General features: G+C 39.1%; 1 protein-coding gene across 2 annotated transcripts in view; it reads left to right on the top strand.

Annotated features, from left to right (window-relative positions):
• The first annotated feature begins 814 nt into the window (after window positions 1-814).
• Window positions 815-24,061, top strand: part of PRSS12 (serine protease 12) — a 32,715-nt gene continuing 9,468 nt past the window's right edge. Inside the window, exons 1-8 of one of the 2 annotated variants that reach the window (XM_072334656.1) lie at window positions 815-1,290; window positions 9,579-9,717; window positions 11,948-12,126; window positions 12,680-12,830; window positions 14,701-14,879; window positions 15,467-15,608; window positions 16,476-16,672; window positions 19,167-19,308. In XM_072334656.1, the coding sequence (XP_072190757.1) occupies window positions 972-1,290; window positions 9,579-9,717; window positions 11,948-12,126; window positions 12,680-12,830; window positions 14,701-14,879; window positions 15,467-15,608; window positions 16,476-16,672; window positions 19,167-19,308 (1,448 nt within the window). In that variant the 5' untranslated portion in view covers window positions 815-971. The remainder of the gene's footprint in view (window positions 1,291-9,578; window positions 9,718-11,947; window positions 12,127-12,679; window positions 12,831-14,700; window positions 14,880-15,466; window positions 15,609-16,475; window positions 16,673-19,166; window positions 19,309-24,061) is intronic. The other variant, XM_072334655.1, reaches the window with a different exon arrangement.

The following is a 24,061-nucleotide window of genomic DNA, read 5'->3' as shown; positions in this document are numbered from 1 at the left end:
CTCTGTAACTCATAATGCAAGGTTGTGGCAACACCGATAAGCTCACCCAGATGAGTGTTCTCAGCCAGAAACATTTGGGGAGAAAATAGATCCTCTGGAGAGGTGAACCTAAAGCCTCGTGCTACAGACAAGTTGGTGACAAAAGGGTGTGTGCTCCATTAGGCAGTCAGACTTGGCAAAATATGAACAGCATCAACTGTGGTAAGTTAAAAAAAAACAGCAAAAAACCCCAAGTTGAACAATGTGAGACAGAGACAAAACAAAGTGCTGGCTGTGCTGGTGGGAGGAGGAATCGGCTACGAGCAGGTCACGCAAAACTCCACAGCTATGGGAATAAGCAGATTACCATTCAGAGCACACGGAACTGGGATACAACTAATCTCTCCGAGACATCTCTCTTCGCGGCATTTGTTTCCAGCCCTTTTGTTTCCCGCAGACCTCTCACCGGCTTCCCGCACCCTTCTGCCCCTGGCCGCGCTGCCCCCGCCCCGGTCCGGCTGTGCCCGGGCTCTCTTTGCCCTTTGTGAGAGTGTCAGAGAGGTCCGGGGAGCCCCTAGCTGGGGGGCACTGAAGAAGGTGGCTGTAGAAGAGTCCCGTGCGCGAGGGAGAAGCCTGGGAGTTGGGGGGATACACGGCGGGACGGCGGGCAGCAAGAAAGGCGGAGGGCGGCGGGGAAACAGGGACGGCGGAGGAGCTGTGGCGGCCGGGGATGACGGCCGAGCAGGAGGCAGGGGCCGGGCCAGCGGAGGGCTCGGGGCGGGTGACGCACGGGGCCGGGAGGCGTTCGGCAAGGCAGCGGCAGGTAGCGGCACACACCGCAACGGCCGCCCCGCTCGCCCTTCCCCCGCACGCAGCGGAGCCGAGAGGAGGCGGCGGGGGGGATTAGCGGGACGCCGCGGCCCCGCCTTCCCCCTTCGCATCCCGGGCGCGATGAGAAGGGGAGATGGACGCGAGCCGGCGGGACTGGCACCATGACATTCGCCGGCTTCGTGGTGGCGCTGGTGCTCGGGACGCTGCCCGGAGCCCGCGGGCCGGGGCAGGTCTCCGCCGGCCTCCCGGCCGCTCGCGCCCCGCCGCAGCCCCCCGCCGGTTGCCCCGCGGGGCACTTCGCCGCGCCCCAGCGCCCCTGGCCGGCTGCGGCGCCAGCCCTTCCGCGTCGCCGCTCGGCGGGCAGGGTGCCGCGGAGCCGCCGCAGCTCCTGCGCCCCGCCCGGCGACGGCGGCCGACCCCGGTGCGGCCCTGGAAGCGGCCGGCGCCGGGCGGAGAGGGACCGCGCCGACTGCGAGCGAGGTGAGCGGGGCAGCGGCGCTCGGGAGGGCGGTGCGTGCGGAGCTCCGCGTCCCGGAGCGCGGCGGCGGCATCCCGCACACGGCTCCCCCGCCGCGGTCTTTGGAGGGACTGCGGGTCGAGGGAGGACGAACGCCTTTCGCCACGGTGAAAGCAAAGGATTTTCTCAGAGGGGGTTTTAAACTTTGTAATCAGCAGCTGCACCGGCAGCACGAAGGTACCACGTCGTTTTTTCCTGCGTTATGTTAGAACAAGGCGATTCGCGTTCAGAAGCGGTACCCTAAGCATTCAGCTAGGTAAGACTCGCATTCCCGTCTTGTAACCGGGTGCACTTCTGTGGAGAGTGGCTCGGTCGCCCTCGCATTCTTGTTACATTTTGAGATAACGGGGTTTGCATGTTAGCACTGGGGGCTGCGGGCATCTGTGAGCCCAGCCCCTCACAAACCCTCCTAACTGAACCCGCTGACTGCGGTGGAAGTTTTCATTCATGAGGACTGAGCAGCGATTCCAACACTCAGCCCTCAGCTTCAAAGCTCATCGGCGTTGGCAAGCCCCGCAGAGTAGGGGGTTCTATTTACCGCCGGGTTTTGAATGACTTTGCTAGAGGGAAACATATTTTTCAGCATCTCTTTGGTATTATCTCCTACCTAAGAATTCTGTCCTGTCTGTATCCATACTAAAAACCGTCACATTTGACTATTGCAATGAAAACAAAGACTGTCACCCTTGTTGCCCTTCTCTCCATATATCTTGTAAAACCTAAAGGTTGGCAAGGGATTTAGTATTACTAGTTTTGTTATTCTGAGGGCAGATCTTTCAGATCTCTGAAGAGGACGGATCTATTTCTCTCCCAGCAATAATCCTAGAAGACGTATCTATCAGATGCACAGCTGAAAAAATATTATTTAAATTATACGTAATGGTATAAACTATCACATGAAGAGCACATGGAGGCACCAAGGTCTGTATTGTGGAGCTATACTTAAGAAAAGAAGAAAGTGGCTTCTGAAGCCATGTTCAAAGTCAATGCTGTACTCCTTCGAGAAGACAGAGTGATGTTATGCATTACAGATGTTTCCTGGGAAAGAATACCAGGCAGCTGATGCCATGGTGGAGAAAACAATAACTAGACTAAGATGAAAAGAATGCAGAATATTTCACACCCTTTAACTGGTCTCAGACTGGAAAAGGGTCCCACCAGTTGCGTTCCTAATTTAGTCTATCATATTTATAGCTTTTTTTTTGGAATGTATCAGTTTGGTTCCCAAAGTACTCTGCAAGGATTTTGGACTCGTACATCAGAGTAAGGATTAATGTACCATTTTATTGCTGATAACCCAATTTTGCGCTAATTTAAATGAATTCTAATTCTGAATTCCTTTAAGTTTGGTAAGAACTTGATCAAGTAAAAGATGCTGGAAGTACTGCATGATTTGGGTTTAGCTGTGTTTCTTCACTCAAGATTGTTTCTTGTCTTTCCTTTTTGCCCAAGAAAAAGAAAATCCAGGTTAGCCCTTGTTAAGGCAGAGGACAGAGCTATGAACAGTAGGCAATACTTGACAGCTGAAAGGTGCTCCTTCTGTTTGACTCAGCAGTGAGATCTCAGTGCCTTCAGTGGGCCAAAATCTGTCCAAGAGTCTTTGTGGAGGTGATACCAAAGAATTATGGAATGCGTGTATGGTGGAACATGGAAATAAGTCAAGCTGTTTGCCCTCCAAAAAACATTAATATAACTTTGGTCTTGAAATATGCTCATTTCTCACAAGAAGAGAAGAAATGCTAGTAGGGCTATGTTCTGATGCAGTTTTTAGCTAGAGAATGGCAAACTGTCTTCCTGTCTCTGTTTTAGTACATGTGCTGGGGAAACCCACACTCAGCTTTAGGCACTCGCAATTAGTAAATACCATATCGTGTTCAGTGCCATAACTGTAAATCTCCTGGATTTTCTAGCTTGAATATTATAACTAATGTGCAAAGTTAAGTGGCTATACTTTCTGCATGTGTATATATTAAAGTGCTTCATATTTTAACAGAAATGCTGAAAAATTAAAAAAGAAAAACCCTTTGCAATTACATTAGACAGTACCAGCCTAAATTCAGTTTAATAGTTTAATAGATTTTGGTGTTTCATTTCCTTCCTTCTAAAATGAGAGACATCTGGGTAATATTTCTTATTCATGCCTTGAAAACAAGTAAACCAAATGCAAATATACAAAAATTATAATGATTGACCAAGGAAATCATAAGGGAAAATAAATGAGTCTGAGAGTATGCTGTACAAAGAACCAGCCTAAGTCTAGCACAAGGTAGTATTCTAGGTACTGCTAATAACAACTTACCTGTGCATACCCTACTCATGCTTCAGAAAATGAAGCCCACCATACACAGTGTTTATGGGGCACGTAGCTGCAGTCTTTTGCATGGTATGTTATGCTGTTACACATTTAATTTAAAGCTCTTTGAGTAAGTTAGCTGTTTTGCTTCATTTTACAGAGGAAACAATAAAAGGAAGGGTCAGTGTCTTGCCAGTGGTCACAGTACCAATCAGTGTCAGAAATGGAAATAAAGCACGCATCTTCAGAATGTCCAGACTTTTCTTTTAAATCTCTTTTATCACAGAGTGATTCCACTAGTGCCAATCAAATAATGCTTCACTAAATGCTTCCAGGCAGTTGATGGAAGCTATTTTGGGACTTTCGTGTTTCTTAATAGCATAAGGTTAAAGAAGAAATCAAGCATGATTGTCTATTTTTGCCTTCTAAGGCTGAAGCAGCTCTTCTGGAACCACTCTTATTACAGTTGCACAGCATGAGACCTAATTTTCCACAGCTCTGTACCATATAAGACAATTGCAGTCCTTTAGAGCTTATTGCATTCCTGAAATTTCAGTTTACTTTTTACAAAGCCTTAAGCCATTGATCATTGATATGATGAACCTCACTGCTGCAGAAGAACCAATTCAGCACGCTGAATACATATAATATTTATGAAACTCCTAATATAAGATTATCTGAGTATGCTATGTACTGAAGTTCTCATCTTGGATCTTTATAAGTAGTTCTGACAAACGCACCATTTTTCAAGGTTAAGCTACCACGAGAAAATAGTTATAACTTTAGACTGAAAGCAGGGCTTGGGAAAGTGGTAGGCAATGGCACCAATCACAGACAGAAACCACCCACAGTTTTGCTGAAGTCAGTGGGGGTAATTTCTTTGATTTCAGCTAGTCCTGATGTCAGAACAGAAGAAGAACATCCATCTATTTGAACTGGTGTTAGATTGGGCCTATCATGCATAGGTTATTATTATTTTCCACATACCTCACGTAAACCAATAAATTCAATTCATTCTGAAGCTGGGACAGATTCATAGTATTCTGAATCATCCACTAGTGTTCAGACATACTGCAACTTGTAATAGGGTTATGTGGGACATCCTTACACTTAGCATGAATTTGCACCTTCCTAATTGACTCAGAGGCAACAGAGTTGGAATCTCAGTGCAGCGCCTTTCTTTGGCACTGTCCCACACTGTAACACCTTGCAAAGGAAAGCAGAAGTAACAATTGCTGTTTTTTACAAATTTCCACAATTGGAATACTACTTTTGCTTTGCTGCAGACCTCTAATTAGAGAGCAGGTAGCATCAGGGGGGAAGGCACAAGAAGCATCTATTCTGATCACTCTTGAAAATCTGCATTTACAGCCAAGTTACAAACCCTTGAGCTCAGGTGTTTACAAAGAAAATACTGGTGTACTTTCACCATGAACACCATAAACCCCACTACTGTAGTACTTAAAGGAGTGGAAGTGATTCTCATTCTATGTAGAAAACAAGGTTTGAAGTCATCCAGCATTCCTAGGTGTAGGAATGGTATGGAGGAGTCCAAGGGACCACTCATGCTGTTTACAGCACAATTCCTTTAAAATACTTCTCCCTTTTAGAGTTAATTAAAAGTCTGCTAGGTGGTTTTCCTTTGCCTTTTTTTTCTTAATTACTCTGTGTCTCAGCTTGTGCCTATGTGGCAGGTGTTGCAGAGCAAGTCTCAGCAGTACTCACTAGATACCCTTGTTTCCTTCCATTTGCAAGTATAAGTTTATCTCTTTTAAACAATAATAGCAGATCAGGAAGATTCTGACTTGGGCACATACTAGGGCATCTAAAATTACTAGACTGTGTGTAAACCTGAATTGACCATCCGTTATCTTGGGTAAAACATAATTGAAAGAAATGCATACATTTTTGAGCGTATGTAAGTGAAGATGGTAGCTAAGTATTCTTCAAATATGGCTGAATGAACACTGTTCGCAATATGTGTCCTAGAGCTGATTAGCAGGCCTGCTTTGTGCTTCTGTGCTTTTGTCTCTAAATCTCATGAGGTCAGTTCATTCCTCTCGGATGTGCTCCTTCATTTTTCTGACCAGTGCTGAGAAAGGTATTGAGAGCCATGGGCAGGATCCCAGTACTCAGTGGACAAGGGAAGAACCACTGATTCTTCAGTAAGGCCCCAGAGGGCTGAGGCTCTTCAGCCTGGAGAAGAGAAGGCTGTGGCCTTTCAGTATCTAAAGAGAAGCTTTAGGAAAGTAGGCAACAGGCTCTTAAGCAGGGTCTGTGGTGACAGAACAACGGGAAATGGCTTCATGCTCAGGGAGAGTAGATTGAGGTTAGATATGAAGAAAAAAATCTTTTACAGTGAGGCTAGTGAGGCACTAGAGCAGGTTACCTAGTGTTGTGGTTGATGCTCTGTCCCTAAAGACTTTCAGGATGAGGCTGGATCAGGCCCTGAGCAACCTGATCTAGCTGTGGTGTCCCTATTCACTGCAGGGGAGTTGGACCAGATGGCCTTCAGAGGTCCTTTCCAACAGGACTCTACGATTCTATTATTCTAATGTTGATCAGCTTGCAATTCCCTAAGGTCAATTTGCACATGAAACATGAAATGCTTCATTATAAAATAAAAAATATATATGTATTGGAAAGGAAAAATAACCTACTGAAGTGAAATGATATATTTTAAAGTTCTGTTATGTTTTATGAGGTATCCACTTTACTGTAATTAGTTTATCTCATGCTCCCATAAAATAACTGCCAGTAGTCCAAATACCGCAACATTCTGAATAAGCTACAGAATATGTTACAAACATTTTCTCAGTAATTAGCTATTTGATTTGTTTGCTATGTAATTTTCTTATGCTAATCCATACTTCAAAGCATATATAAAACACATAAAATATTGTATCATTTACTTTCATTGGATTCAGTGCTAAAATACTGAGCAAGAACTGGACTGGACTTAGAAAAATACTAAGTCTCCCTTCAGAGATTTTTCAATTTTGAAACTTTTGTTAAAAAAAATAATAAAGGGGGGTGGGATTACTTACTGTTTTGCTTGAGCAGTGAATGCTAGCTTTTGCTGTAGGTAGTTTAAGTTAGGCACAGCTGTAGGCATCAACACCATCCTAGAAGAACAATGAGTCAGCATAAACCATCGTGCTAAAATTAGTTTTATTATACCATACGTTCAGTTAACTCTAATAAACATCAGACATAATAAAATGTTTAATGTTAGCTACCTGTAAGAAAAGGCTTTCTCTTTATTTCTTTCTAAATTACAGTTGACAAAAAAAGAATATTTTAAATTTGTTAAAAATCTACCTTTATGTATGGGAAATTGGTAATCACAGCCTGAACCTCTGATTAATCAGCTGAGGCAAGTATGGGGTCAGCTGCAGGAGCACAGGTGAGAGTGATGTAGCTGTGCTCCCGGAAGGGGTGGAGCTCGACTCCATCCCCTCTGAGACCTCATTTAAGGGCTGACTCCCACTGAGGCAGCATCTCTTGGAGATTGCTCATCAGTGAGGACTGCCCCAGCTTCTTCAGCCAAGGCACCACTGCTGGTGAGTTTTCCTTTGTTTATTCCTTCTGTACATTTGCTACCATCTGTATATTAACAACCAATACACTTTAATAACAATTGTGAGTATCTGGTTCTTCATTGTATTTTCTTGTGAGACAAACACAGGTCTGTTGTGTATGTTACTATAATTCATAAAATGCTGATGTTCCTATAAGCAGATGCAAATCTGCAGGAAAAAGGCAAATCAAAGTATTTTATTGACATATTACATGATTTTATTTTTTTTTAACTCCTCATTTATTAATATTTTCTCCAAGGTCTTGTCACAAAGGCTCACAGAAACAAGATTCTGTCCTTTCCAATCATTTTCCCTTCCTTACCTACTAATACCCACCTCAGTAGGGAGCAGAAGTCACCCAGAGTTCTTTGGGGAGTTGGCAGCAGGGTAAAGTCTGTTTTCTTTATTTAACAGTATGTGTCCACAGGTCTTCATGCTTTTTAGACTTCTTTCATGAGTTGTCTATCAGATGGGCAAAAGATTTCATATTTATTTATTTTTAATGGTTGGGAAAAGACATGTTGACATGCAAAAGCTGTCTCTTGTATCATCTTTTATTCTGTGTACAAGAACAATTTTTTTTCCAGTGTTGTCTCTGGGAATTCTGCAAATATAGGAAGAGCAGTGACCCATGTTCTGCCATGGAAATCATAGAAGATAGTTTTATTCTTCATGTACTCCTTTATTGAAATATTTTCATATATATAGTGTGTTATGTGTACCCAGGAAATTGCACTGATACAATAATTACGCAGGACCTTAAGCAATCATGTACAAAAATAAACTAATTTTTGAAGATGATATCTTCACACTCACTTTCTGGGATGTCAGTAATCACTTTGCTGTGACTAAAACTGATATTTCAGTTGATGATAATAGTCTACACAAAAGTCAAGTGAAGAGCAGAAATAAACAAAGTTCCTGTACCTGTCGTTATGTGACAGAAAAGCTTAAAGATTAAAAATATAAAGACAGGAAAACAAGGAGCAATATGGCTTTACTGCTATAATTAAGCCATTTATAGTCCCCTATGCTGAATGATAGCACACACTGTAGCAGGAGTTGAATAACTTTTGTTTGTAAATTATTGCACAGTAAGTACTGCTGAGACAATAGAAGGCAAAAGGAACAGACAGAATCAAGTTTGAGGTTAATTAATCCCTCGAGTCCTTTGGCAGTCATTTGACTCAGTGGTTTTATAAACTGCACTGAACGGAATTAAAACCAGAACACAATCTGTGTGAAAGCTGAGGAAAAAAAGGTAGATCTACCTATGATTATTATGATAATTGTTATTATAATATACACATACATGAACACATCACATGTACAAGGGAGACAGGTACAAGGGAGACAGGCACAAACACTGACTTTTCTCTCCTACTGCTAAAAACCCTGCAAGCTGGATGATGATGTAGCTTCTGATTTTAAGTAGATCACAGATGAGAGGCAGATGGATTAACTGAGATTTCAGGCAATATTAATGCATGCAATTAGGTTATGTTTTATAATTTAACAGAAATGTATTCTTTCTTGTTGAATTACTGTTCTGACCTGCTTCTGTAGAGTTACATCTATAAACAACTTTTTCACACCTTTAAGAGGCACTTGTCTACATTCAATAGTAGATGCATCTTGCACTTAAAATACAGTCACTGTAATACAAGAATGCAGAATCTATTAATTTATTGGATTTGTCTGTTGTTGCTCCCAAGAAACAGGCTTTCTTTTTCCCCATGTTTAGAAAATTCCTAATACATTTAGCTTGTTTTGTCTGAGAATTTACTAAAGACTCCTCATGAATTAATATAACCATCATCAAGTGTTTTTCTGTCTGAGAACAAGTCTGAACAAATGCATTCTTTGGCTAAAATAAACTACTGACATCCATGACAAGCATAATATTACATGGGTCAGAGCAAAAGCTATGCAATCCATGTGGTTGTTTTCTGATTCTTTTAAGCTGGATTGAATTATGTGGAAGATAAAAACATTTCACTCACATACGTTTTGCTCACTTGATTAGAGGTAAACAAATCTAAATATTTATGCATAGTCTGTACACACTTTATTTTGGTGGCTAGACCTCAGCATCTAAGTTGTAGCATCAGAAGGATCATAAAAGTGATGTAGCTTCAGTGTAAGAAGCAAAAAGAAAAGTTATCTGCTTTTGTATATTACTGTATAAGAATGTTAGACATGCCAGTGTACACAGAAGCAGCTTAACCAAATAATGCAAAATAAGGTGGTAGTACTTGAAAAATTCACTCTGCAGAGGGAAAAAAACAGATTCAGAGTCCAGAAGGTAGGACAAATTATATGAGACGTGGAGCATCCTGGAGACCTGTTCTTTTTGTGGATTTTTTTTTCTTTTAAGCTTCAGTGAGACTCCAAGGTGGCAAGAATGAGTTTGAAGGTACAGTGGAGGTTTATTTGAATGGAGTCTGGGGAACAATCTGTGGCAGCCACTGGGACAATAATGATGCAACGGTCATATGTCGACAGCTTGCACTTGGGTAAGTTTTTGTCTGAGTGAAAATTAGTGGACATACTTTAATGACATAACAGTATAAAGGGGAATCTTTTGCTTCCTTTAATTATGTTACATTTCAAAGAGGTCGGTGTGAAAATTAGCATTTTGTTTGAAAGCTGCACGTGGGATCTGAAAAGGAGTGGAGGGAGGGTAGATGATGCACTTTCAAAGTAAAACAAATTCTGCTTTAGTAAGCAGCCAGGAGATGTCCATGAGGAGAGAAATACGAGGTCTGATCCTAATGTTGCCTATGTAAGTGTCAATTCAGAGTAGCTCTTTAAGTTACCAAATCTTAAAAATATAAGTCAGAATTTGCTTCCTCATGGTTTCTTATCACAGGAATATTCCCTATTCCCAGAAGCATGGTTTTACCCTGGTAGTCATCCCTTATATCTTGTCAAAAGACAGCTGGGACTCATCCTAAATTTTTGGGAAATGGGGTATTTTTGCTGTGCTATCCTCATACAATTAGATAATCTGTATAGTTTACTTTTAGTGTTACAAGGTGATAACTAAACCCAAAGCCAGGCAAATATTGTGGCTTTACATTTTCATGAAAATATTTTACAGAGTCACGGTAATATTACACAGGTTGAAAGTCCGTCCCTGCATTGTGCTCTCAGCTCACTGTCCTTATTGACCGCTGTTTCCCATGGCTGTCAAAGTGGATGTAATCAACAGGACCCTTCACCATAATTTGGTCCTTAAGCTCTACATAAAGCCTAATAGTGATGCTGCAGTTGCTATAGCAAGATTGAACTGAGGAAAAGAAGAAAATGCCCATATCCACAGGAAGTTTTAAAAATAAAATGCAATTTCAGCTTCTAGAAAATCAATGTCATCTAAGCTAGGCAAAGGCATTACTTTGACTACCCTCCCCCCTCACTACTCCATTCAGTTTGTAGCTTCTTAATAAGCCCCAAAATAGAGCTGGCTTATTGCCTTTCTAACATTTCTTACAGTTACGTATCAAAGGAGTGATTACATTTGCTACAAGCAGCAGGGGGCTAGTATACCATACTTGCACTGTGGCATTCTTAATGATTATTCTACTTTTTGAGACTGGAAGCCAGAACAAAATCTAAGCTGTTTTATAACATTCAGTTCTAATCTGGACACACCATGTCAACTTAAAAAAATATGAGGATTAGACAGGATAAAAGTTTAGCCATCTGGAGGCTGTGATTTTGCTTATGACTTGAGCTGTCTACATGCAACGTTCCCTTTCCTCATTTTAATTTATTTTTGCCATCCATACCCATACCAAAACCATTCCAGAAAATGTTTCAGTTGAACAAGACCCTTATTAGAAAAGTAGTTCAGTGGTACGCATGAATGGCTCACTCTTGTCAATAGAAATGACTTGAATCTGAATCCAGGCCATAAAATACCCACACAAATAGTAGTTGAAACTTTCTATTTATGCTCTGTTGAGTGTTTGATAGAAATTTGAATCTGTATACAAGGTGAATTCAGTAGGTATTACTAATGTTTTTCAGGTCCTTACATTTTTCTGTTCCTTTTGATTTTACAATACTTGGATGTTGTTTTTAAATTGTTGTTGTTGGGTATTAGATGGAAGATAAGGTAAGATTCAGTCTGGTAAGGAACAGAAGGTGTTTATAAGTGTTCAGGGTGATGGAGGGTTGGATGGCTGGATGGACAGACGCATGGGAATGGCTGAATGGACAATAATGGATGTGAGAATGAGCTAATAGAATATGAGGTGATTTCACTACCCCACAGTCATAATCATGTTATATGCCATGGACATGTACTGAGCAATGGGTAGTGTTAATGGAACACAGGAGAGGAGAAAAATGAAGGGCCCTTGGTGTTATCTGTCATGGAAGTATATCTGTGGTAGGATGATACTATAGTTCACCTGTGGAGTGTGGAAGGACATACTGCACTGATTTTTCCTGTCAAGAACTGGGAGAACAGGAGTATGGCTGGCTCTGCCAGGGCACAGGCCGCAGTACTAAAATATCTCACAACTAAATGGCAAGATCTGGGTTACTCTGTGACTGCTTTGTGCAGAAGACTGCCCTGAACAGGAAGAAAAAGCGATGACTTTACACTGTTAAAGAATATTCTTTCTTTTCTACCCCAAGGTTTTTATCTGAGAACCAGGAATGAATAGATTTCACAAACAGATGTTTCACTCCCTTTTCCCCCAGCTCAAATATCCTACCTGATTATTTTTCTTACAGTGAAAAAGGTACATCAAAACACATACCATTTTCTGAACTGGGCCTTATTCCCGTTTACTGGAGTGAAGTGCGTTGTCGTGGTGATGAAGAAAATATACTGTTATGTGAAAAAGACATCTGGCAGGATGGAATATGTCCTCAAAACATGGCAGCTGCTGTTACATGTAGCTCTTCCCTAGGTAAAAAAAACAACAACAATACAATAAAAACAAAACATGGTTTGGCTAACTCTTTCCCTTATTTAAATGCATGCAATAATAATCAATCCTTATAACATTAGAAAAAGGAAATCTTATTAGACTTTCTGGTACGGGAAATTAAACAGATCGACTCATAGCACCATTAAGTATTTCAAATTCTTCAATGCTGTGCAAGCTTCAACAAGCAGAACCACCATTTACCCTTCCATAATCAAGAAGCAGAATGTTTCTTTAAGGTCCAAGTTTTGAGGAAGGGTGAAGCAGCAAGGGACCTTTCGTCCTAAGTGTTAGTGAACATTTTGACACTTAACTCAGATCAGCATGTTTGCAAAGTAGTTTTCATCTACTGAGAGCGGACCTTAGAGGAACAAATTTCTAGCAAGTTTAATTTCTGGTTTCCCATTGAATTAAAAAAAACTAATTGTAGTTCTTGAGCAATATCACAGAAACCACTGAACTGTCTTTTGTTTTGTTTTTCTTTACAATCAAGATAACAAAATGACCATTTCCTATATTTCCTATTTGATTATAGCGTCTGTCTTTACTCCGATCCGGCTGGCTGGTGGGAACAAGGCTTACGAAGGAAGAGTAGAAGTCTACCATGCTGGCCAGTGGGGGACAATCTGTGATGATCAGTGGGATGATGCAGATGCTGAAGTTGTCTGCCGGCAGCTTGGCCTTGGGTTTGTTTTACTACTTGTTTTCTACTCTAGCAGCAAAGCAAGAGAGGTAGTAAGACACATGGCCTAGAGTTTTCAAAAGATGCTCCTTTAAAATTGCATTAATACTTTGAAGCAGGAACGGCACATTTTTGGAAGGGTCAGGTACAGTGCCAATACTTTCAAGTCTCTAGAACTTTGACCTATCAGATCCAGTTTTCAGTGGCAAATGATATGGTATATGATGTAAATGTGAAACCATAAGACACACAAAGGATCTTTCTTGGAATAAATTCTGAGTCTTTAGTGAACATTCACTACAATTTCAGTAAAATGTCAATCAAAAACCTTAGGTACATATGAGGAGGTTGTTTTTGGTATTGAAATCTTCGCATCCATTCTGCTGTAAAGTCTGACAATCACTTTGCTTTGGAGCAAGAGCACAGCTTTGTCAGAAAGAATGTGCTTTTTGGCATGCCCATGAGAATCAAGGTTTAAGCCATAAGTCTCAGAAAACTGTCAGTTTGCATGGGCTGAGTAGACAGTAGTTTGAAGTTTCAACAGTTAAAGTTTTAAGTGATTCTATCTTAACTAAGAATGGTCCATAATCCAAGTCATAGCAGCAGAACGGGATTTTCTTGCTCCTCTTCTGAATAGCCAGGGGCAATTTTGATAGGACTCAGCAGATGAATACTCAGTACTTAAGAAAGATGCTGCACAACTGGGAGGCAAAGAGGAGAACTGTTGTGTCAGAGACAGAGGAGATGAGGACAACTGGAATGAAAGGCAGAAGAAAAATAAGGAGGAGAATGTAGAAAAAATACTACACTGTAAAGCTAAGGAGGAATGGGGCATTACTTCTGAAACAAACTGGTATGAGAACTAAGCAGGTCAGTGCAGACGAGAAAGGAAAAGAACTCACCTGCTCAATGCTGCTGAGATGTAACAATATATGTCTGTTTGCAGAAAATATACATTTTTTAACTATTACTTTACAGCCCCACAGCTTTAAACTAGCCCTTTAGTAAGGTAATTCACTGTATCCAAAACTTAACTACACCCCTCATGGTAGTTGAAAAAGAAGACAGGTACTGGAAACACTCCTACAAAAACACATTCCTGTATGACAGACACAGTGCCTTTCCAAACAGAAATGGAAAAGTCCTGACAGCTCAACAGCTGTTGAACACTGTATGATTTCTGTAATGCTGAAATAATGGACTGTCTTCAATTCATGCAGGTTTTTGTGTTCAGAATTCTTTACTCTGACATCAGCAACAAACACAAGGACAGTCATTGGTCTGCCTTCTGTTCTTAGTTCTATGATTAACTTCATGCCATTGTCAAGTCACTTAAAATCATTTTTTTTTTTTAAATTACAAAATGTAGAGCAACCAAGTTTATCTGCTTCATCAAAGTATTTGAGGTTTGTTTAATGTGCTACTGAGACCAGCAAAGCAAAGAAAGTCACTAAAGAAATATGTAGGATTACCACACATGCGCATTAAATGAAGATTGCAATTAGAACCCTCACACCCATTTGTAAAGCTATAATCCCTTCTAGGAATAGGATTCTTGAAAAGGAAGAGATAGAAAAGGAAAATGATGTAAATATGAAACAATAAGATTTATCTTTATAAGCATATTGAAACTGTGGAAATATTGCAGCGGTATGTTTAAGTCCAGCTGTTGCTGGACTTCAGCTCATAATGAAGTTGTCTATAGAAGCACACAGATGTAACACAGGCTGCACAGTCAGTTACCCCTGCAGTAGATTTTCAGGAAGTCCTATTTGCTTTTTTAGAAGCCAGATATATAACATTTTAGCTGTTTCCATTGCCTCTATGACCCTGGTTTGCTTGTACTTGTCTCAGTGTTTGCTACCTCTTCACAGGGGTGCTGCCAAGGCATGGAGCCAGGCTTACTTTGGAGAAGGCTCAGGCCCTGTGCTGTTGGATGAAGTGCGGTGTACAGGAAATGAGCTATCTATAGAACAGTGTCCAAAAAGCTCCTGGAGGGAACACAACTGCGATCACAAGGAAGATGCTGGTGTTTCCTGCACACCTCTCACAGGTACTTCAATTACCAATAAACACACAAGAAAAGCAGTGACAAATGTAGAACTGACAGCACTGGAAAGAGAATTTTTAAAGTTTGCAGGTGCATAAATCCCCACAGTAATAACACATTGTAGCAGTATCAAAAAGAGCTGGCTGTTGCCTGTGGAAATTCTACAGGTACAGCAAATCCCATTATTTAACACCAAGCCTTGGTTCCTTTGCAACATGTTAATTGAGTCTATCTGCATAAAAGCAATGGGAAATAACAGAATATATAAAGAAGACAAGTTGTATGTATGAACAATGAAACCACATACTTAGAGCCTACTTCTGTGAACTTGGCATGTAATAAGGACTCGGAGATCAAAATCTTGCACTAGAGTGGCTGTGTTACACAACACTTTACAATAACCTGGATGCATCATGGCATCTTACACATCTTCTCATTGAATGGTACCTAATGAACAGCACAGATATAGTAGTTTAATATTCTAATGAGGTGCACTAAATGTAATGATATTAATTTTATTTCAGAACAGTAATTGGACCTCAGAAAAACTGATTCTTACTTTTGTTTTTCCTTGCTTGTTAATGACACAGATGGTGCATTAAGGCTAACAAGCGGGAAGGGCAGTCATGAGGGACGCCTGGAGGTCTATTATTCTGGGCACTGGGGCACAGTCTGCGATGATGGGTGGACAGAGCTGAATACACAGGTGGCTTGCCGGCAACTGGGATTTAAGTAAGATTATTTGATATCAGATATCTGACTCCTTGACAGTGATGGTAGATATTTATGTGAATCCTATATTCTTCAAGAGTCTGTTTTTTTAAATATTAGCTGAGCGCTTCACGGAAACTACTGAGTTAAAATGCATTACAATCTGCTTCCCTCAGTCTCCATGAGATATTTATGGCCTCAATTTAGCTAGAGCAGAAAGATTCAGCTCAGTCTGTAATTCAGCAGTCTTCATTCACCAAGTTCCTTCCACTCATGTGTTTTGGCTAACCAATCTATAGAGAAAAAAATGATTTATTGTATTCTAGTTTGCCTATAAAAGTTTGTTCATTCAAAATCTTTGCTCATGAAACAGTAAAAATTAGATAGACTTTCAATGTCAGGACCTAGCTCAAAAACCTCTCACAGTCCTGAGACACTGTTAAGTATTGACTAACATATTTCAGAAAGCAGTCATTTCATACTAACTGTGTTTAGAAAAAATACACTCTCACTATGTAATTGTTACCTTGCCTTCATGTTCAAAACAGTCCAGACATTCAAATATTTATGTTATTAAGAACATGACTTAAGTATCAAAGTGAATGAGACATTATATTTGATTGAGGCCTTAATCAAAGGTAATGCATCCTGAAGTCTGCATTAAAGTAACAGTAATTCCTTAGAAATAGAGATTACCAGGGAAGAAATATGTAGTGTTCTCATTTATTTTAATGCTAATGGAACCTGCTTAATCATGGTTATTTCTCTCCATTGTTGACCTTGAGAAATCATTGTTTGTCAAGAAATATTTCCTCCCTAGTTGTCATGACACTAGTGCTGAAGTATTACATACCCTCTGACCAAAACGTGTATGTATTTGTTGAGTAGGTATGGAAAAAGTGTGCCTGAGAGCTCCTCAGAAGGAAACTCTGGTCCTGTCTGGTTGGATGATGTCAGCTGCTCTGGGAAGGAAACAAACCTTCTGCAGTGCTCAAGGAGAGAGTGGGGAAAGCATGATTGCAGCCATCAGGAGGATGTCAGACTCATTTGCCATCCAGATAACAACAGCCATAAACTCTTGCTTGGTAAGGTGTCTCTTTGGTAACATCACAATGTGAGTATTGCTGTAGGCACATAATCCAGAGAAGTACAGTGAACCTAAGGGTGCTTAAAATCTTACTGTTTGGCAGATGTGTACGAAGACGGATGAGGAAGGGAAAAAGTTCACGTTTCTCTTGAAGATTATAAGTAATCAGGCTTTGTTTAAAGGAACATAAACAGCCAAAACAGTAATAATCAACATAGATTTCTAAATTAGCAAGTTCAGATTCCAGAGATAATGTTCTCTAAATCTTTGTCTTCATTGGATTTTACATTTATTTTGCCCTTACTAATGGTCCACTCCCTGCACTCAGCACTCTCCCAAATTCTAAGGAACTGTTCCACATTATGGGAAATTGGAGAGGAACCTGTGCATTGAAAAATACAAATCAGTAGTATATCCCTCTATGTTCTTACATTCAGATAGTCTGAGAAAAGACAGAGAGAGAAAGAATGTAAGTTCAGAGAGAATGGGAAGAAATGGTGAGAATATGAAAATCTTTCTGTATTACTATGGTCTGTCATTTGGATTGTGCCTGTGTAAGTGGCCCACACTTACTAATGCAGTCAGAACAATACTAAACAGATCAAACAACATGCTGAGACTATGTTGTATGAAGAAAGAATGAAGAGATAAGAAGTAACTAATTACATAGGGGTATGACAGGTCAAAATATATACACATGAACTCCAAAGATTTCTAAATCCACATATAGATAATTAAACAAGAATTACCAGCTATCAGACATGTAAAATAAAAAACTGGAACAATTGGGTTACTCGTCTGTTCTGATAATCAGCTTCTTTGACAAAACTGTTGCCAATATTTCTTGAATTTTAACCAAGTATATTCTAGTCAGTTTTGGAGTTAGAATTAACAAGGAAGCTAGTGAAATGAGATTCGCTGCTTCTACTGAAGTCTAATGGATTTGTATGCCCCATTTCTTCAAGTTCCTTGGAAATTAGGCTTTATTACCTGTTCTTGCAACAATCAGCACTTCCACATGCACTTTTATTCTCTCTCTTTTTTTTTTTTTTTTTTTTCCTGGTCTTTACAGCCTTTTGACCTGTAAGAATCCAATGAATGTTTTACATTGCAGTACAGTTCCGTTATGTATTTGATGATGTCACTGTATCATATTTTGCAGAGAAAGATTTCCTAGACCAAAAATAACAGGAATTCAAATAATCATGGCTGTCTTTACAGATGCAAACCATCTGTGCTGCCTTGCTTAAGTTTCTGTAAAATACAGTCTTAGCTGAAGGACGTCCAGTTCAGTTAAATGCATCCATATGGCAGCATTTTCACATCTCCCATTACTGGATATTAGTTCTGTGCTCATAAATATATGTATACTAGAACACAAGCAGATGAGATAACAATAAATTGGATATAATGCATCACGAATATCTCAGGCCTCTAGCTGTGTCATGTAATGTACACCTAAATCATATCCTTCTAGGATAACTCATCTGTCATGAAGAGGGAGTATCTAACTCTTCCTGACTGGACAAGAGACAAGGACTCTATCATTGCCCTTCACTTTCTAGCACTTACAGGATTAGACAAGAGCAGGAACAGTTTAAAAGATGTGGGACTGGCTTCCCAATTATTCAAAACAAGGAAGTCTAATTAGAGTCATAAAGATTATAAAGTATGACACAAGAAGATTCAGAATGTGATTCCTTCACTTAAAGAGAACAAAGGGACCTCAAAGGAATCTGTAACTCTTTCAAGGATTCTTGCAATGCCAGCATGCTATAAAGTAGTTTTAATGGAAAGGAGAATCAAATATGTACTTTGCTTAATGATTCAAAACTTAACTACAGGCCGAGCACTAAACAACTCACAGTCAATTAAGTCTGACTAATCCACAAGTGATATTTTGTATTATAAGCATATCTGAATTATTTAAAATGCTAGAAAAATAAGCACACTGTATTCTATTAGGACATGCTGTATAGATCGTTATTCTGTTGTACAAAACATGCTACAGAGCACATATAACAAGTAAGTAGTAACATTAATAAGTTCAACACAGCGCTGTACTTTTTTTTTAATAAGATTGTGGTAAAATGTGTGACAACAATCATTTTGAGAATGGATTTATGAACTAAGGTATGGATGAATTCATCCACAAAGGTTCTGCAATGCAAATGTGTCCCATGAATGGCTACCAGATAAAAGAAACCTGTGGTGCCTTTGCTGTTCTGAAGAAAATCGTTCTGTTACTGCTGTGGTGAAATTATGCATTATGCCCTTTGCGCTATAAAGTTCAAAGCACAGAGATTACAATAATATTTCACATTGTTTTATAATTTGTACTGACTGCTTCCTTTTGTCAGACAGGGATAAGTAAAAGACTAACGGCTGACATAAAGCTTGCTGAACATCAGTTAACTCTGTGTGCTCACTGTGATGGAAATAAAAGTACTCATTGTTTCTCTTATGGGCTAACACCTGTAATTTATTCCCAGGTCCTCCCATCAGGCTGATGGATGGTGAGAATAAGAAGGAAGGACGAGTAGAGATTTTTTTCAATGGTCAGTGGGGCACGATTTGTGATGATGGATGGTCTGATAAGGATGCAGCTGTAGTTTGTCGACAGCTTGGCTACAAGTAAGGAAATCCTTTGAGCTGTTCCTCATTGCTCTATATAACAATGTTGTGCAACTAAATATCACCAAACTGTGTCTGCCTACATAATAGATCTCTTTTAAAATGTGTCTGTTTGGCATAATTATAGAAAAGCTTATTTATACCATTAGCATAAAAAATACAAACAGTCTTAAGATTTCCATTAACTAGCAAAACAGGGAAAAGGAATTTTGATGCTAAAAGGCATATCAGAGTGATTGGCAACTAAAAGGCAACTTAATGCTATTTATGAAAATAATTTAATCACAAGTCAAATATTCCAGATTACAAAGCTGTTATTTAAACGTTGTTTATTCAAACTATGTTTTTATTTATCATTTACGGTGCTACGTATGTCTGTAGGATACAAACACATTACACACAATTCATTTTTTTAACCCTTGGTTGCACTAATGTCCACTAGGTGTAGATATGATTTCAGCACTGATTAAGATTTAGCCACACCAGCTAATCATTTCCCCATTCCACAGGGCTTTTCTTTCATTTCCTGATCTGCCTAAACTTGAAATTTGATAAAATCGTTATACAAATGATTGACTTCATCCTACAATAATCTGAATAACATAATATATGAATAGACCTGATGGGACAAAATCCCCTTTATCTAAAACCACTGCAAAAGATAGAAGCCACTTCTGAACTAAGTGACAACTTTCATGAACATTTTTTGTAATGAATCATATTTATCATAGTTATCCCAAGTTGGAAGGGATCCGCAAGGATACCTAAGAACAGTAAAAGTAACAGCTAAAGGACAAACATATAAATAGCAGGACCAATATGAGTGGAAAGATTTCCAGAACTCTAGTGAAACATCTTCTGAGTGGATCTGTTAAGAAGTCTGAACTTAACAATTATTTATCCCTACCTTCTCCTTTCAAACCTCTGCAAAGACAGATAGTTGTCTTATTTCTGAATTTCAATCACGCGAGAGACCAAGGGCTTACGATTATAAGAGACAACAGAAGACATGTTTCCTGAAAAACTGAGGAGAAACAAATTTTTGAAATCTAAAATCAGGTTCCACAAATTGGTAAAGTTTGTTGGAAATGGATCTTGGCTGTCTTGTGTTTAGACAGTGGCTTTTCACAACTGTGACTACACTACCACATGCTGGAATTGCTTCTGGGAGTTCATAAACAGATCTTTGTTAAAATTCAGATTATATTCAGTGTTAAGTTAAATGTTCCTAAGCACAATTTGGGCTTCTAGGTTCACATATGTAAGCTGGGGGATGATTAATCTTGATTCTTTACATTATGACCTTTTCCCAGGAGGAGCTCACAAAGTGCCTAATAATAATGTTAACATCAGGTTTCATTAAGACTGATCACAGAACTAAACATTATAATTCAACTTCCTTTATAATGCTGTGTTTAATTCCCAGCTCTGGGGAATCTTGAACATACTTAGCCTTCCATCACATTCCTTGGGAAAAAAGAAAAACAGATTTATTATTACAAATGGGAGAAAAGACTGTCTGTCTTTGAAGACTTACATAAACAAAGAGTAAAGATTGAGAACATGGAACTAAGTTTATATGAATATATTATTCATAATGTCAGAGGCTGTCTGTGTATCTGTTTTATGAAATCCTGTTTTGGGAAATTCTCAGCTACTTATTAGTGTTCATTTATGAGGTGGAAACAAGAGAAATTCTGAGTCAGTAAAATCACTCTGTTCAAAGCAATGCCAGTTTTAAAGATGTCTCATTGAGCTAGTTTGTCAAACAGGATTAATAATGAAAAAAACACAATACAAAGAGCATTAGAAAAAAAAATGTTGGAAACAAAAAAAAAATAGCAGCCTAATCTAAGTAATATTTGTAGAGGTTAGATGCTAAGAGAATACACACCTTTTCTGAAGTACTGTCTAGTATGTGATCAGTTTAGTGTACAAAAGAGTATTTTAATAGAGTGAGCGAAGAGAAAAGGAAGGTTTTAGAACCCTTTGTGTTTTTATAAGTAACTGTGCTAATAAAACTGGACCCTTTTCATTTACGTCAGGCTTATAAGAACATACTTTCCCACTCACTCTCCATCACAAAAAAATAAATATCCTGCCTTAGTGCTACAAAAACTATCTCCTATGGGAAAATAGGTATTTTAGGGAAGTTGGTTCCCTGAATTAATCAACTAGATTTCTTGATTAACAGCATTATTAACAGCAGTAATACTGCTTCTGAAGAGCTTAGCCTAAGTATAATGTGGTGATTTACAAGAAAGTAGTTTTCAGTACCCTGAGCAATTTTAGAGCCATGCACTTGGGCAGAAACTTAGTATTTTGACACAGAAATACCTAAACCAGGTAAGATTTTGCTATATTTGCTTGTGCTATCCCAGCATTTTCTAATATCATACATGGACAAATCAGCTGCCCATGAGTATGAGGGAGTAAACATTTTTCATCCAACATTTTATCATATTATCCTTCACAAAAGAAAATACCTGGAACAAGAAACACATTGTTTGTGATTGACAAGTTAAATCATACTAAACTCATTAGGCAAAGCTTGACCTATACTGGTTTCAAAGTCAGTTAAGGCTTTGGATTATCTGGTAAATACATGGTGGCCATGGAAATTAAAAAATGTCTAAGGACAGTTGACCTTGTGGTATCATCTCTGTTTGCTGGTCTGCATGCATCCCTTTCCTGGTTTTCTATAATTTGTGAGTTCTAAATAACGGTTCCTACTTAGAAGTCATGTGCCCTTAAATATGTGGTAAAGAAATCCAAATAGGCAAGGCTTTCTGTGTGCAAGTTCAGTAAAGGAGGAAGCATGAATTATAACATGTTCTATATTATGAATTATATGAATGTAGGCAATAGAGTTTGATTCAGCCACATATCCAGAGGGAAGAAACTTTGTAAGCGATATGACTCATCAAAATTTCTCCCCATCAAAGAATTCCTAGCCGATGGAAGGACGTAACTCAGAATCATATCAACTCTTTATGACATTCCCCACATATCTTCCTCAACACTGCAGGTATAAAAAGAGACATGAAAATAGAGATGGAAAAAGAAATATTTTCCTGCCTAATGTGCCTTCATCATTAAACTCTCTTTTTCTATTCTGGCATTCATTGTACATGCAGTTACCCTTCTGTATACACGGAGGTACTGTGCTGTTATTCAGAACTCAGTATATTATATCACAGCAAAATATCTGTAAAGCTCTTAACTGATACATAATCTTTTAATTCAGACACACCTAAAGCAGATTGCCCAATTCTCTACAGACAGCTGGGTTGTTTCCCACTAGTAGTTCCTTCTTACTCTCAAAACATATAGAGCAAAACTGCTGTCAAGATACTATGAAGTGTATTGTAAATACTTAAAATATCTATTGCAAAAGTCACCAAATGAAATAAATACATGAACAATTCATGATTCTTTCTTTTTGTTTGTTTTTGAACTGCTTGATCACTCACTCGTTTGGATAAAAGGTTGATTATTCAAAAAAGGTCATTCATGCAGCAGGCTGAAGGTACGTGGCACTACATACCTACAGGGATCAGAACTTCAAGCCACAATAAAATGTCTTAGTCTGACATTTAAATAATTAAGTTTGATATTTACCCTTACACAAGCATAGGATTATTTCTAAAGTGCCTTGAGTGCTACTGTTTTGGCTTTGGCTGGGATAGAGTTAATTTTCTTTGTAGTGGTTGGAAGGATGCCATGTTTTGGATTCAGGAGAAAAACCAATTCTGATGGCACACAGACATTTCAGTTGTTGCCAAGCAGTGCTTACACTAAGTCAAGGGCATTTTAGCTTCTCACACTGCCCTGACAGCTTGTTTTACCTTTTTCTGATTCTCCTTCCCATCCCACTGTAGGAATTTTGAGTGAATGACTGCAAGGTGCTCAGCTCCTTGCTGGGTTAAACTGCAAGTACCAACTACTTGTGATGATTGGCCCGAACCTTTCCAAAATTCTGACATTTTAAATACTTGGACATTCTAGGGAAGTAACTGTACTTGAGAATAAGAGAAGAAATTATGGTTTGGTACAAGTTTAAGGAATAAGGAATATCTAGGACCCTCCATAGCATCTCCATGTTCAGCTTACCTGCATCAACTACAGATGCAGTCACAAAAAGTCAGTGAAGCTGGGGCTTTTCTGTCTGCTTTATGAGGCATCTGGGAAAAAGTCAAGTTTCCTATGCTTTGAGAAAACAGGTTGCACACAGTCAATACAGGTTTCATGCAACGCAGAAAACATTCACATTTCTGCAGTTCCCTTCTTCCTTTCTTTGCCTGTAATTGCAAACTTCCCAGTCATAACCAAACTTTTCATACTTATTCAGTTGTTAATTAATTGCTGCTTCAAAAGCATCCAACCCTCAACTTTCTTCCCCCCCCCCTCCACAGTACTTCAAGAGTTACATTTCCCTGTCTTCCTCCAATTACAGTGCAGTTTTAGAATTCACCTACATAACACACTTAAAAAATGACATGATTTGTACTCAGGATAATGAAATATGTTAATAACTTTTAACATCAAATAGATGTGTAAATCATAGCTCCTATATCCTGCAAAGATAATTTCTTAGTTAACTAGTCCATCTTACTGAGGGAATCAGACCATTAAAAAAAATATATTTTTAGCATTCACAGATGCTGTTTAATATGAGGATTAAAAAGATTATAAAAAAGCAGCTTTTGCATATTTTGCTTTATTGTAGATATTTGTAATGCCTTTACAATAT

This window comes from Excalfactoria chinensis, chromosome 4, assembly GCF_039878825.1.
Source record: "Excalfactoria chinensis isolate bCotChi1 chromosome 4, bCotChi1.hap2, whole genome shotgun sequence".
NCBI classification, from domain to species: domain Eukaryota; kingdom Metazoa; phylum Chordata; class Aves; order Galliformes; family Phasianidae; genus Excalfactoria; species Excalfactoria chinensis.
This window is presented reverse-complemented; position numbering and strand designations above follow the sequence as displayed.